The sequence below is a fragment of the Lactuca saligna genome, chromosome 4, assembly GCF_052625555.1.
Source record: "Lactuca saligna cultivar CGN05327 chromosome 4, ASM5262555v1, whole genome shotgun sequence".
In the NCBI taxonomy this organism is placed as follows: Eukaryota; Viridiplantae; Streptophyta; class Magnoliopsida; order Asterales; family Asteraceae; genus Lactuca; species Lactuca saligna.
The window spans coordinates 73,504,645-73,521,007 of NC_136420.1; the positions used below are offsets into that span (position 1 = coordinate 73,504,645).

General features: G+C 38.0%; 1 protein-coding gene across 1 annotated transcript; it reads right to left on the reverse strand.

Moving 5' to 3' along the window:
* Window positions 1–14,238: 14,238 nt before the first annotated feature.
* On the reverse strand, window positions 14,239–15,989 carry MORF9 (plastid developmental protein DAG). Its single transcript, XM_078990514.1, has 5 exons — window positions 15,577–15,989; window positions 15,106–15,203; window positions 14,951–15,016; window positions 14,679–14,869; window positions 14,239–14,437 (listed from the first exon to the last, which is right to left on the reverse strand). The coding sequence occupies exons 1-4, from the start codon at window positions 15,939–15,941 to the stop codon at window positions 14,688–14,690; spliced, it is 711 nt and encodes a 236-aa protein (XP_078846640.1). The 5' UTR covers window positions 15,942–15,989; the 3' UTR covers window positions 14,239–14,437; window positions 14,679–14,687.
* Window positions 15,990–16,363: the final 374 nt, after the last annotated feature.

The following is a 16,363-nucleotide window of genomic DNA, read 5'->3' on the forward strand; positions in this document are numbered from 1 at the left end:
AGGGAGGTCAAAATGAAATCTTAACGTCCTTTAAATAGGACATAAACCCTGAAAATTATGGTTTTCACACTCATCTCCTACTCGTCGAGTTAGGGTCCTCCAACTCGTCGAGTAGACTCTAGAAATCACGCGGCCATTAAATCCTCTAATCATCGAGTTGTGGCATCAAACTTGTCGAGTTGCTCTGACAACATGAATTCAAATTAATTAAATATTATACCTGGGAGTCGGGATGTTATAATTCTCCCCCACTAGAATCAGACTTCACCCTCGATGTCATCCTCCGGAAACAACTCTGAGTACTGCTCCCACATCTCCGACTCCGACTCCCAAGTCCACTTAGATCCCTTCCGATGTTGCCACTGAACCTGAACCAAGGGCAACTCTTTATTCCTCAAGACCTTCACCTTCATATCCGATATTTCTATCGGATCCTCAATGTAGTTCAGGAGATCATCAACCAGAATTTCATCTAAAGGGACCACTATCGTGTCATCGGCTACACACTTCCTCAGCTGGGACACGTGGAAGGTGTTATGAATCTGGCTCAACTCTGCAGGCAGCTCCAACCGATAAGCTACCTTACCCACTCGAGCGATCACCCTAAAAGGACCAATGTATCTAGGGCCTAGCTTGCCCTACTTGCTGAATTGGATCACTCCTTTCCAAGGGGATACCTTTAGGAGGACAAAATCTTCGACCTGAAACTCTAGCTCTGAATGTCGTCGGTCTGTGTAACTCTTATGTCGACAATAGGCCATCAACAACCTCTGTCTGACCTGTTGAATCTGCTTTCTTGTCTTGAGCACTATCTCAGAGCCCATCACTCTCTTCCCTACCTCTCCCCAAAAAATGGGAGTTCAGCACCTGCTCCCATATAAAAGCTCAAAGGGAGGCATACCAATACTGGAGTGATAGTTGTTGTTGTATGAAAACTCATCCAAGGGCAAGTAAGTGTCCAAACTTAAACCAGAGTCCATAACACATGTACGTAGCATGTCCTCGAGCGCCTGAATAGTCCGCTCACTCTACTCGTCTGTCTGTGGGTGATACGCGGTACTGAAATGCAATTAGGTACCCAACTCCTCACGAAATTTCTTCCAGAACTTGGAAGTAAAACGCACATCCCGATCTAAAACTATCGATGTTGACACTCCATATCGTGCCACCACCTATCGAATGTAGATCTTGGCTAATTTCTCTGTAGAAAAGCTCTCACTTATAGCTAGAAAGTGAGCACTTTTCGTCAACCGATCTACAATCACCCATATCGCATCGACACCTCGCACAGTCCTCGGTAATTTGGTAATAAAATCCATGGAAATTTGTTCCGATTTCCACAGGAGGATCTCTATAGGCTGCAATGGGCCATGAGGATGTCGGTGCTCCACTTTGACCTAACGACAGGTCAAGCATCTCTCGACTACCCATGCCACATCTCTCTTTATACAGGGCCACAAATAATCTCTCTTCAAGTCCAAAAACATCTTGTGGCCCCCGGATGGATCGAGAATCTTGACCAATGGGCCTCCTCCATCAAAATACATCGACCTCCATCCGTATATCACACCCATATCCGTCCATGGAAGTTCATAAGCCCCTGACTATTCGTACTTAGAAATATGCCTGATCACCCGCTCTCTCTTACGATTCTTTGGTCTCATAGCCACCACCCGGGCCTCTCGGATGGTATCTAAGACTGGAATCATCATCGTCATCCTCATACGCACGTATCGGATCAGAGCACTTACTGCTCTACGACTCAGGGCATCGGCTACCACATTATCCTTTCCAGGGTGATAAAAAATCTCATAGTCATAGTCTTTCACTACATCCAACCAACTTCTTTGTCTCATATTTAGGTTGGGCTGATCCATAAGGTACTTCAGGCTCTTATGGTCTGTCTATATGGTACACCAGACACCATAAAGGTAGTGGCGCCAAATCTTGAGGGCGAACACTACCGCTCCCAACTCCAAATAGTGGGTGGGATACCTCGTCTCATGAGGCTTCAACCAACACATATGCTATCACGTGTCCCCTCTTCATCAACACGACATCCATCCCTGATATAGATGCATCACAGTAGACTATAAATTCCTCCACTCCCTCAGGAAGGGCTAACACTAGAGCTTCTCACAATCTCTGGCGAAGAGTCTCGAATGAAGCCTGCTGCTCGGGCCCCCAGACAAAATTAACACCCATCCTTGTCAATCTGGTGAGAGGAATGGAAATTTTAGAGAAATCTCTGATAAACCTATGGTAGTAGCCTGCTAGACCCAGAAAACTCCTGATCTTGGATGGAGACCTCGGCACCTCCCATCGCATAACTTCCTCAATCTTGGTCGAGTCGACCAAAATCTCATTCTGGTTAACAAGATGTCCTAAGAAATGGATCTCTCCTAACCAGAAATCACACTTGGATAATTTGGCATAAAGCCTCTCCATCCTCAATACTCTAAGAATCTCCCGAAGATGTTCCTCATGTTGTTCCCTGGACCTCAAGTACACCAAAATGTCATCGATGAACACGATCACCGACCTGTCCAACATAGGTGTGCACACCCAGTTCATGAGGTCCATGAACACAATCAGTGTGTTGGTTAGCCCGAAAGGCATCACCACAAACTCGTAGTGTCCTTAACGAGTCCTAAAGGTCGATTTCTAGATATCCTTCTCGCAAACTCTGATATGATGATTCACATATCTCAAATCAATCTTGGAAAACCAAGACGCCCCCTGCAATTGATCGAATAAATCATCGATCCTCGGTAGCGGATAACGGTTTTTGACCATCAACTTGTTCAACTCCTGGTATTTGATTCACATCAGGTGTGAAGCATCCTTTTTCTTGACAAAAAGGATCCGCGCTCCCCACAGTGAGCTACTCGGTCTAATAAAATCCTTCCTCGGCATCTCCTGGAGTTGTGAGGATAACTCATGCATCTCTGGCGATGCAAGGCGATAAGGTGCTTTGGCAATAGGTCTCGCACCCAGAATCAAATCGATCCGTATCTCCACCTGTCACTCAGGAGGCACACCCGACAATTCCTCGTGGAAAACGTCTGGGAACTTACACACAACCGGAACATCGAAGATAGAAATCGGCCTCTTAGTGGCAACTCTCGTATCCATCACATATGCTAAAAAGTCCATGCATCCCTACTCTAAACTCTGCCTCGCCTTAGCGGCGGAGCAGAAAGCTTATCCAGATCTAGTCCCCTCGCCATACGCAATAAGTACTCCCCTACTAGGGTCTCGTATGGTCACCATCTGATGCTCACAATCAAACACAACTCCAAACCGGCTCAACCAATCCATGCCCACTGTAACACAGACATCACCCATCGTTATTAGCACCAGATATATCGGGAACTCAACACCGAAAATCTCTAATACACATCCCCGGAGTACATCGGTGGCAAAAATCGCATGCTTCTCGGCTATAGAAAGTGGTCGACTCAATGCCTCGCATTTGACGCTAATGTGACGACTAAAGGATAAAGACATTAAAGATTGACTCGCACCCGAGTCAAATAACACCAAAGCAGGCACAGAACTCACAAGAAAAGTACCTATATATAACACAGTATAAGCATATACAAATCTCAAAATAACATAAGTAAGGAGATACGTACAAGCAACAACGTCAGGTGTTGCGCGGACATCCTCCGAATTCAACTGGAATGCTCTCCCACCAGCTCTCGAATGCTTAGCCTTCCCCGGTCGGCCATCAATAACACATAAAGCAGCAGGAGTAGAAGCCTGGGTTGATCCCTGAGTGAGCTGGGGACACTCGGCCTTCCGTTGGCCCGTCTGGTTGCATTGCAAGCAAACCGAAAATCCCTTGGGGCAGTCCCTCACCATATGCCCCTCCTTGCCACATTTGTAGCAAATCCCCACTCGACAAGATCCCTCATGACTCTTGCTGCATTTGTCACAAGTGCAGCCCTTCTGGCCTCCACCTCTAAAATCAGTGGTCTTAGCCCGCTTTGTCACCGGTTGCGACTGCACTGGTCTCCTATCCCTCCCTTGCTGCTCCCCTTCCTCTTTGGTCTCAATCTCCAACTCAACCTCTCTCCTCCTGGTATTGGTCTGCAACTCAGCCAATGTCCGATAAGACGAGTTTGGCACAAACTCCCGAATATCTCTCCTCAAGATGCTCAAATATCGGCTCATACGTGCATGCTCAGTAGACACATGCTCAGGACAGAACAACGCCCTCTCATGAAACATCCTTGTAATCTATGTCACTGATTCTGTCTTCTGCTTGAGAGACAGAAACTCTTGTTCAAAAAATTCGCTCTCCACCTGGGGAAGATACTCATCTCTGAATAACTTGGTGAACCTCTCCCAAGTCACTGCAGCATGATCTGCAGAGGTAAAATTAGTCGTCACAAACTTCCACCAGTCCTTCGTTCCCAAGCGAAGATGGTTCAGCGCAAACCTTAGGGTCATTTCCCGTAGGGTACCAGAGGCCTAATGCTTTACTTCCCTTTAGATATATGAAGATTTTCTTGACTGCAGTCAAGTGAGATACTTTAGGGTTAGCTTGGTACCGAGCACATAAGCCTGTTGCAAAGACAATATTCCGTCAACTTGCGGTGAGGTGCATCAACGACCCAATCATTCCTCAGTAGATTTTATGGTTAACTGACTCTCTGGTAAGGTCATCTGAAATCTTGTATCAAAAGGCCATTGGTAATTTGGCTGAGGAGCAATTGTCCAATGACAATTTCTTCAACAACTCAGGGGTATACTTTTCTTGATGAATGAATATCCCTTGAAGGACTTGTTTCACTTGAAGTTCTAGAAAGAAGTTGATCTCTCTATTCATGCTCATTTGAAATTTACTTGTCATGAGCTTTGCACATTCATTCACCATACCCTGATCTGTTGATCCAAAAATGATGTCATATATATATATATATATATATATATATATATATATATATATATATAAACGAGCATCAAGTGATTACCATTTACCCTTCTACATAACATGGGATCAATCACACCACTTTTGTATCTAGATATGACTAGAAACTCTAAAAGAGTCACATACCATGCCCTTGGTGCTTGCTTCAGACCGTATACTGCTTTCTACAGCTTGTAGAAATGGTTTGGAAATTCTAGACTCTCAAATCCTGGATGTTGTTGCAGGTAAACTTCTTCCTTCCGTTCTCCATTCAGAAAGGAACATTTACATCCATTTAATGTACTTTGATGTTCTTGTGTACCGCATATGCTAAGAAAATGTGTATTGCTTCCATTCTAGCTACGGGGACATATGTTTCATCGTATTCAATGCTTTCAAGTTCACTGTACCCCTTAGCAACGAGCCGATATTTGTTTCTCACCACCGCACCAGATTCATCTAGCTTTTTTTATATACAAATCTTGTACCGACGATTGTGTGTCCTTTTGGCTTTGGTACCAGTTTCCACACTTTATTCCTCTCAAACTCTGCTAACTCCTATTGCATTATGATGATCTAGTCGGGCTCCATGAGTGCTTCTTTTATAGTTTGAGGCTCGACTAAGGAATTAAAATTTTCTTAATGGTAGTGGTTAGTTAAATCATTAGAGTATCGACTTTGAATACATGTGGATGGGTTTCCGATGATTTGACCCGGTGGGTGATCCTTCGTCCAAATGTGAAGACGAGGTTGTTGGTGATCTGTGGATGTAGTAGAGGGAATATCTTCAATGTCATGGGACTTCGTGGTTGGAGAAGGTAGTTCCCCCTCGACTTGAGAGCATCCTACAGAATTATCTTGGACTGTAGGAATTTGAACTGCAACTGTTGAAGGAGCTTCCCCCTAAATTGAGGATAAGAGATCCCTCTGAACCGAAGATAGTTCTTTTTGAACCAATGACATCAGTTCCCCCGGGATTGATGAATGAGTGATAACCCTTGAATCTGATCTTATGTCGATGTTCTCAATTTCTTCATCCTCAGAGTTCGAAGATACATTTGATTGGATAGTGACTCTGCTGGTAGAAACCCAAGTTGTATATTCTGGTACTAGAACCTTGATGGTTGTCACTTGAACCAAAGTTGAACTTTCCCCCTCAACTGGTGTGGTGGAAGTATTGAGTGACAAATCTTCAGACAAGGTTGGACAAAAATACCTTAACATGTTGTTGTTAGGCTACCAAAGACACCAGGATTTCAGAGAGATGAGTTATCTCTGCGGGATCAAAAAGATCATCATAGTTGATTGTAACTATGTTCAACGGACCCGAAGAGGCTGGGATATCACTTTCCAGGAAATTTTTTTTTCAGTTGATGGAGCAGTTTTGCGGACATAATAGTCATCAAATTTGACATCGAAGCTTTCAACTATCAGTCTTGTACGTCTAATGAGAACCCTATAGGCCACTTTTTTGGTAGAGTAGCCAAGAAAAAAATGCATTCATCTAATTTTGGTGCAAATTTGTTAAGGTGATCCTTGTTTTCGATCACAAAACATCTATATCCAAAAATAGGGAAGAATCGGACATTTGGTTTGCGGTTGTTGAGGCCCTCATATGGAATTTTGTTAAGACGTTTTCAATGATGCTTCGGTTTTGAACAAAGCATGCAGTTGACACTACTTCTGCACAGAAGTAGAGAGGAAGGTTGGTAAAGTTCAACATCAATCTAGCTGCTTCGACCAATGTGCGATTTCTTCGCTCTACTACTCTATTTTGTTGTTGTGTATAGGGATCTGAAAAGTTGTGACTGATACCCTTGGAAACCAAGAAACTATTCAAGAGTTGATTAGTGAATTCGATTCCATTGTCATTTCTTATCCTTCTGACTGGTAGTTTGATTTGAAGCTCAATTTCTTTTATGAAGCTGATCATGATCTACGGTGTGTCATATTTGAGTCTCAAGAAGAAGACTCAAGTAAAGCGAGTAAAGTCATCAACTATAACCAGAATGTATTTCTTGCGATGGAGACTAGCTACGGTAGATGGACTGCAGAGATCAATATGAAGTAACTCTAAAGGTTCAACAACTGGAGAATCGATAATCATAGGATAACTTCCCTTGGTTTTTTTCCACACTCACAAGTTGGGCACAACGTATAGTTACTGTACTTCAAGATTGGGAGACCACGGACGAGTTCTTCGGTGACCAGGTTGTTGATGTATCTGAAGTGAAGATGAGCTAATTTGCAGTTCCATAACTAGCTCACTTCGGATACTACTTTTGATAAGAAACACAACTGTAGTTTGCCAATAATCAGTGAGATATCCAAAGGATACATTGTCCCTTCTGCTTTGAATTTGATCAAGCAAGTGTTTCTATCATTTGTCATTATGTAGCAATATTCACTATCAAATTCAACCCGATGACCAGCTTTGCATAGTTGTCCTACACTGATCAATTTATGCTTAAGGCCTTCTACATAAGCAAATCTTTGAATGGAAAAACCTCTTGTGGTCAGTATACCGTAACCCCTAAATATTCCATTTGCATTATTTCCAAACGTGACGTATCCACTATTACAGATTGGCCTGAAGTCGTGAAGGTATTCTAACCTTCCAGTCATGTGCGAGGAGCAGGCACTATCAATTAACCACTCCTCTTCTTGTTCCTCCTTGCACATTGCCTAAAAATTAATTGGTTAGTTTAGGCACCTAAACAAATTTGGAGCCCAGGGACACATGAGAAACTTTCTTGATGGATACATGCACGTGGGTTTTAGGAACAGGTTGCATTTAGTTTTTAAACCTAGTCCTGGGTGATTCACAACTTTTGGAACGTTACGAGGTTGAATCGGACGAGATGTTTTTAGCAGATAAAATCCAAAAAATAGATTTTTCTCATTTATCTCGACACCGTACTTGGTCAACGGCCCGAAGGATGTGGTTGGAGTCTTGTGACTGGTATGTGGGTGGGATTTGGCTGCAATGCCCTTGGGGCATGAAATTTTTTTGGCATGTGAACTACTCCTAGGTTTTAACCTGATGATAGATTGATGTGATTTGAATGTTCACAAGTTGGTAAAATGAATTTCCACTTTACATTGTTTAAGGAATATTTTTGAAAGGAAGTCACTTTCTTTTGGAATTTTGAAGGAGTATTTGAAAAGATTTTTGTCACTGTACATTTTTTTTTGTTTGATCCTTTGGCTGTCGTATTTTTTGAAAGATTTTTGGCAGCATTGGATTTTTCAAAGCTTGTTTGATTTGAAATTTTGACTTTTTTGAAAGTTTTGTTTTTGAGATCAGTATCCCGCGTTTTACCTTGTGACCTAAGTTCCTATTTGAAAGCCAATTTTTCTTGACTCTTTGGAGAACCGCGGTCAAAAATATTTAACTGTGGTTTCTTGAAACCTCTGAATGACTTGAAAAAAGAGGACTTGAGTCATCCGAACTAGAGAGTTCAGGACTCTGTGAACATTGGCCAAATTAAAAATTTTCAGTTGGTAATTAATGAAGAATGGACTTAATAGTCACTATGCTTTTGACTGGGGTCTGTGGTCCAAGTGACTGTACTACCGCGGAGTATATCAAGGATGGTTTTTTGTTAGGACACATTATGGAAGGAAAGGATGGGCAATTTACAACTAACTTTGGTCCATCCACACTAATCTCTTCATCTACATCTGAAGTGGACTGTGAATCGGGACAAGTTGTACTAATGATGGGTAATTGATCACTTGGATTACCCGAGGATTCTGGAAGAGTTTCCTTAATAACACAGTTGTTACTTAGTTCATTAAATCTACCGAAGTGACATCTTATGTCTTCGGGGAATGATTTTTCATTGACTGGATAACAAAACTCACGATCCAGCGGGACATATGGACGATCAACATCGAACCGGGGAGTAGAGTTCTATTCGGTCAAGTAACCATTAGACCATCCCCAATTATACATGTTGTCTACGGTCCCGTTGTTAAATAATTTTTCAATTGCTTCAGTCTAATTAAAACGCTTTTCTATTTATTGATTTAAATGTACAATTTCCTTCTGGGCAAGATCCCGTTGATTTACAGCAATATCTAACTGAGTTTCATTCAACATCCTAGCATCCTTTTCTAATAGCACATTCTTTTCTAGCATGGCAACCTTAAGTTTCTTATCCTCAAGTCTTCTTCTCATGTGATATAGCTCTTGGGACGCTATATTCTTTTCATATAGAGCTTTGTTATAGTCTAAAAGGACGACACCACATGTGTCATTAAGTCTTTCTAAATATGGATCACAATCATGCATGTTGAAATTATTAGAATGAATCATGATATTTACATGCTCGACGATGTTGAGAGTGCCATAGTTGGCCATATAGCAGTAATTCTTTTGCAAATTCGTCGATGCATCCTCTTCAGCAGTTGCAACCATGCATATCTTTCCTTTCCACTTGTTGTCAAACTCTTCATCTTCATCTCTGGACGACCACACTTGATGATCCCTCTTCACTTGGGCAACATACATCTTGCCTTTTCTTTTTCTTCCATTTCTTGGGCCATTCTAAGGTAGAATGCCTTGTCCTTAACCACATTTGCCTTGCAGTCTTTGGCAAAGTGATTCTCTTTATTACACTTGTGACAGATAATCACTTCATTTTTCTCTTCAGTTGAGGTACCAGAGTCTGATGATTTGTTGAACTGTGGTGCCTCTATTGAATGATGTGCATTCTATGGTTGAGGTGGATAGTGAGGGTTTCGGGGATATCTTGAGAGGTTATTTTGTGGGTTGAAGTTGAGGTTAAAAGGTAGTTTGGTAAACTGCTGATTTTAAAAAAATAATGGTGGTGGTAGCCTGTTGAATTGTTGGCTAACCAAGGTGATGGCATTTTGAAATTCATCTTCGTCATCGATTTCAACATCAGCTTCATATGAATGTGGTGGGTTCTCATATAGAAGTTGATAGGATGACTTGGTGGGATACAAATACTGTGAAGTTTTGACTTGTGGGGTTTGAGCTATCAGGGCAAGTGGTCCACCGAGTTCAGCACAATCTTTTAGCACAGTTGATTCTTGTGCCTGAAGTTCTCCATATAATTTGAACAAGGACAAAGTGTGAATTTTCCTATCTCCTTGCACAATCATCTTTGCAGTAGACCAATGTCTTCCCAAACCATTGAGAAACTATAGGTTTGTTTCATGATTGCTTCGAACTGTGCCTGCATTTGATAACTTCGTGCTGATGAGATTGAATGGTTTGAATGAATCGTCAAGACTTTCACCGGGAAGAGCGTTAAAGTTGTTAAACTCATTCAGTGTTATGGTGAGTTTCTTATTTTGAGCTTGTTCTGACCCTTGATAGAGATTCTTTAGCACATCCTAGATCTCCTTCGTAGATTTGTAGTTGATGATGATGTCAAAGTTGTATGGAGCCACGCTGCAAGAAATTTCATAGAAGGCTATGGCATCATTATCCATTTTGTCAAGATCATCTTTTGTTGGTCGATTCATTGTTGGCTGACCTCCACCTAGTCAAGCCTGAGTACCATCTACTTGAACAGGAGTGAGAACAGGGACTTAGGGTCCTTCTTTAATAGACATTCATATATCTCTACCGAGCCTTTTGAGATACCTTTCAATTCTTTATGACCAGTGGCGGTACTCACTTGGAACAAGTATTGGTGCTCCAATAGAGCCTCTAACATTGTTGGAAACATTCAATGATAAATCTTGTGCCATATATTCTTTTTTGGTTTTTTTTATTTTCAAGAATGAGCTTTAGTGGTATAGAAGGCTTTTCAAAATTAGAATTTTGTTTAAAAAGAAACCACTCTGGCTCTGATACCACCTATTGAGAGAAAAACTTTTGAGAAATACTTGAACAAACGTTAGTACAAGATAATAGTTGCAGAATAAGTTAATCTCAAGAATCAAGTTAGCTTAACAATAATAAGTTAGATGTGTTAGATTGTTAATTGCGGAAATGTAAAGGAAATATAATTGACAACAAGTTATATCAAGTATACACCAAGTTGTTTCATAACAAGGTTTGCGTTCAAACACAAATTAGTAAATGTAAACAACTTAAGGTGAAGAGGAACTCAGGAATTCAGATAAGATATAGAGAGAATGATCTTTTGTATTTCAATGAAAGTTCAGAAAGATCTTGAAGGTGTAAACTGCATGAAGTCAGATACTCTATTTATAGAGTTTCAAAAAGCTACATATGAAATAAAAAAAAAGTAATATCCTACTGACTTCAGTGACCATGCAATGTTAACTGGACAAAGTTAAGCTAACATGCTAAGTCAGTAATGTAACTAAAAAGTCTTCATCATGTATTTCTGCGGTAGTGGTTGCGGTTCATTGCGGTTCACAGAAAACTTCTTCAACTGCGGTAAACAAACATCAGTTGTTGTAGCATCTCCAATTGCGTAGACAAACAAGACTGCGGTATCACTTCTCACTGCGGTATCAACAACTTATCAGACTGCGGTTTCTTTAGCTAAAGAGGGTCACTTTTTTTATCAACAGATATGTTGGATACATTGAAATTTTATTGCATCACTATTTTGGATACATGTTCAAGGGTAAAACAAGGTTATCAGTTTTAGCTTACTATTGTTTCTCATAACATTTGAATTTAATTCGATATACTTGAACAAAGTTTGTATAAAATTCTCAGTATTTCATTTTGTGTTGTAGCATAGTAGTGGTTTTGCTTTCAAAAAGGTAGTGTGTCTTTCTGATTATTAAGTGTAGCAGATTGGTCTTCATTCCCAAGAATATTAGTAAGCTCTTCATCTGTCGTACCAAAAATATGTGGGTTATTGTAGTCTAAATTGTATGTGCTTTGGGATGTGGATTATGGAATACTTGTAGCTGGAAATTGGATTAGTGACTTAGGGAGACAGGGTATCTAAATTACTCCTTATGGAAACTTCTAAAGAACAGAGATGATTTTTAGTTATACAGATGAGTATCTTACTCCTTATAGAAACTTGATTTTGCAACCATATGCACCTGTTTAACTTTAACCATTCATCAATTATCAAATGTAGACGAGTATACAACTTTCATTCCTCACGCTGCAATCAATTTAACCCAGGTATCAATATCACCGCTTTTAATCTATCCAAACCTCTCTCTAGCCCTCTAAGACCGTGTTGCCTCTTTCTTCTTTTGAGAGTATGTCACCGAGTCGTCGCCTTTGTTATCTAATTAGATCGTCTGTACTTCCTACCGCCTTCCTCAGTTCCTCGGTTACTATTTCTTCTCCTAACTGCATTCAAATCTAGAGCTAATTATCAGGTACTACCGGTAAGTTTAATTATATTCTAAACAATATGAAATAGACCATGTTTCCATCTTATAAGATGTCTAAAAAAGAATTCTTTTGTTTTCTGAATTCTAAAAAAAAAAAAAAAAAAGAATAAAGAAACAAATACAAGATGTTTTAATTTCTTTGTAGTATATTTTCACTAATATTATCATGGTGGGGAGTCTTATTTTCTCCATCGACCTTTACAATAATGAACAATTTTTAGGCACCTTTTAAAACTTAGGAATTGTTTGTTATAAAATTTAAAATGAGGAGGATTCAATTTTATATTCCCTTTTCTCCCTCTTTGTATCATCATGTAGGTAAATCAAAGTGCTTCAAGATATGAAATTTCACTTCTTTTCTCTGATTTTCCTGCTCCATTATATGCCAATTATGCAAGTTTGTTATGCATCAGACAATATTCGATGATGACAAAAAAACAGGAACTAAGTAAAAACTTTATATACATGAAGTATTTGTACATATTACTTTCTTTGTTTAATAATATCCTTATTCCAACCCTTATATCTTTTGTGTGTAATGTAGATATTGTGATTAATGGGAACTGAGAGAAATCTGGACGGTGCTCTTGAAGTTAGTGGAAGTCAAGAAGTGTTGAAAAGTCTAATGCCTGGGGTTCTCAAACATTATGTTACTCTTAAATGATGGGGGAATCTTCCTTTCTAATTGACTGCAACAAATTTTGTGGTCGCATTGGAAACAACATACTATCAACAAATTTTATAAATTGACCTATCCATAAAACCTTAGTTACAGTATTATTTTCTTAAAAAAATATCTTTGTTTTGATCTTATTCATTATACTAATGAGCTTTTATTACATTTCATCTATAAATTTGGTAAATAAAAAATTATTAATTATAATTAAATAATGTATACAACTTTATATACTTATACAACAACATAAGAGTTCTACAAACAAAGAATGAGGAACACTTTTGTTTGCAATCAAGTGTTGGCTTCCAATTCCTGCAACCCGGGGAAGCTTTACTAGTTTATAGTAAAATAGGTGTTTGTATACATTTTTTTGGGTTTTATGCGAAAAAATCTCATTACTTTGGAAAAAAATTTGATAAAGTTCTAAAAGTTTTTTTAACAGAAAAATCGCATTATTTTGGAAAAATCACATAATCTGTTATTTTTTGTTAAAATATAAAAAATGTTTTTTTTTTTCGTTAATTGGAGCAAAATATTAAATATTCGGGACTTTTTTGTTCAAAAAACACTTTTAGGGCTTTATTAAAAAAATTTCCAAAATAATAAGATTTTTCTGAATAATACCCACATTTTTTTATATAAAATACGCGTTTGTCTATATTTTAAAAAAAAAAAAAAAAAAAAAAAAAACGAATTTGTATATATTTATATACTTAATAAATACCTATTTTTATAAATAGGAATTTCATGTAAAAAATGTTTTTTGAAAAAAAATTTACAGAAAAAATACGCTTTTTATGTGAAAATATGTGTTTTTGTATAAAATAATTATACAAAGAATAAAAAGACATTCGAAACAAATTTTTAAGAAAAAAAAATGTAATAAAACTAAATTTATGACGAATTCATAATAAAATTCTGAAATTTGAGACAAAAATATAAATTTTAGACCAAATACGTTTTAAAATTTAAAATCTGGTCCAAAAATATAAATTTTATACTAAATATATAATAAAATTTAAAATCTCAACCATAAATGTAATTTTTTAAAGTGATGACTTGATTATCATGTAAACGAGTCAAAATAATTATCGGTTTTTAGGAATTAATTGAATAAAAGATATATATAAAAACTAGATTGATTATAAGACCAAATATATAAGAATTTTATACAATTTTCTTTTTTCCCAATAATTTTCAAGAAAATAATAATATTTTACAAGCTTTTTATCAATTCCTCCCTTATATACTAATTTTGCCCTCGTTTATTTTTTCATCTATTTCCCGCAATATGTTATTATTTTCTCAAATAATTTTTGAACCGATTAAATTCAACAATTAAATCGATCACATATATTATAGTTTTCAACTACAAGCCGTCCAAAGTTTTCACATAATTTTCTGCCCTAAAAATTTAACAAAATTAAACCACATCATAAACAGAAATCTCTTTCTTCTTCTTCTTCTTGATTGCATAGACATGGCTACAAGATGTTTAGTGTCTTCATTCTCAACTTATGGTTGCCACCCTACAAAACAAGTATATACTATATAACACCCCATTTACACAGACTAGAACAGAACAGAACAACTTGTACTGTGTTTTGCTTGCATTGGACTGTGACAAGACTGATGTCAATGAGACAAAATTTGCAGCTTTTTATCTTTATGTCTTTTCATCCCAACCTAAAAAGGTGGGAAAGGGACTCACTGTAAATCTCTTGTTTGTTAAAAAGACATAAATGCCCTCAACCTCATCAATGTCCTTACCATGAGATATCATGTAGAAGGTGATTCGGAAGAAGTGGATGTGGCCTCTTGCCTTGGTCTTCTTTGCTCGGGAGGAGGTCCATCTCTTTGTCTTACATATCTTTTACTTTCATATTTTGATTGTTTTCGTGGTTTTGGTTGATAAGTTGGATATTGACATGGAATTATTTCTCCATTCACATACTTATCACCTAACAATTATAAACACAACCATCAATATAAATCTAAGTCTTTTTTTCTCAAACTTTTAGCAAAAAAATTAAATAAATTACCTCCATAGTCCTTGTTCTTCACATCAATGTATGAATCAGGCAATACCCAAAGCACTCCAGGTAATCCTACAAATTAAGAAGTACGTAGACATTTGTGTAACTTTTTTTTTCTTTAAACTTAAAAATGATGATAACTTATTGGTATGATTACTTACCCTTGAATTTTTCAGATGTTTCTTCAGATACAGTGCACTGGAACCCGGTGTATGTGGTAGTGCTGAAAGCGTACATGTTCTTCTTTGCTTCTTCCATACTAGCATTCACAAATTTAGCGGAATTATTTAAGCTCTAACAAATTCATTTTATGCAAACTAGTAAAGATGTTGCTATTATGAATTGTGTAAGTATGTTGATGTTATGGTTAATTGGTTACACATTTCTATATGGATAAGAAAATGTATGAAACGATGCTTAATAAACATTCATATTTACATATTCCAGTTAGACAGAACTACAAACACCTTTGCAAAATCCAATGTTATATAATGTTAAGGATCGATAACAAATTCAACATTTTGAAATATGGACGCGATACTTGAGTGATGCCCATGTATTAACCAGGTGATAAAACACTTATGAAAAGATAAAAGATACTGAGATTTCAAAAATGAGGAAGAAAAACATACCTGCCAAGAACAGAAGCGAGTGTATTGAGGTAAGTGTCAATCATTTGCTCTCTCGTGGGAGCAGGATCCTTCGGAAACTCCATGACAATCAACCAATGATTATAATCGCATCCAGGTAACATAATGGTCTCCCTGGGTTCACTACTACTGCTCCTTCTCGACGAATAATCCCCATCGACTGCCGCCCTTATTTGGTGTGTCCGAACCCGGGACGACTTTGGAATGATTTGTGTGAAAATGGGTTTTAGGGATTGAGAATTGAAGAAAGGAAGGTTAGAAACGATGAATGAAGAGGGTTTAAAGATGGGATTTGGGGATTTAGGGGTTAGGGTTTTAGAGAGGATTGAGAAATTGAGAATAGCCATTGGAAGTGTTAGAGATGAAGCAAAAGAGGGATAAGGGTGAACTTTGAAGGGAAAACAAAGTGATATTTTTCATTATGACGCATCTCAGGTTTGGGCTTCGGTCCTGGGCTATATATTTTTCATTATGATGCATCTCAGGTTTGGGCTTCGGTCTTCGGCTATATTCTATCATTCTGAATTTTTGATGTTATTGCCAAAAGCAAAACGGTGAAAAAGTGAAAAGTAACATTTATAATTTGTAGCAGTTGAGTAATTTGGTATTAGAGATTATAAAAAAATAAAAATAAAAAACCAAAGGAAGGGAACTTGTCTGGTTGTGTAAAGAAAAAAAGCAAAGTTTTGAGCACTATAAAAGGAGAGGGAAGGACATCTTCCTAACACACACACAGCAAGTGAAACGAAAGAATTGTTTAACGGGAGGC

Excerpts from the sequence above, each read along its gene's own strand:
- MORF9 (XM_078990514.1), bottom strand. The coding sequence starts at position 15,941 with ATGGCTATTCTCAATTTCTCAATCCTCTCTAAAACCCTAACCCCTAAA. Across the intron at positions 15,017-15,105 it reads AACATCTGAAAAATTCAAGG|GATTACCTGGAGTGCTTTGG; the intron begins GTAAGTAATCAT and ends CTTAATTTGTAG. Across the intron at positions 14,870-14,950 it reads GAAGAACAAGGACTATGGAG|GTGATAAGTATGTGAATGGA; the intron begins GTAATTTATTTA and ends TATAATTGTTAG.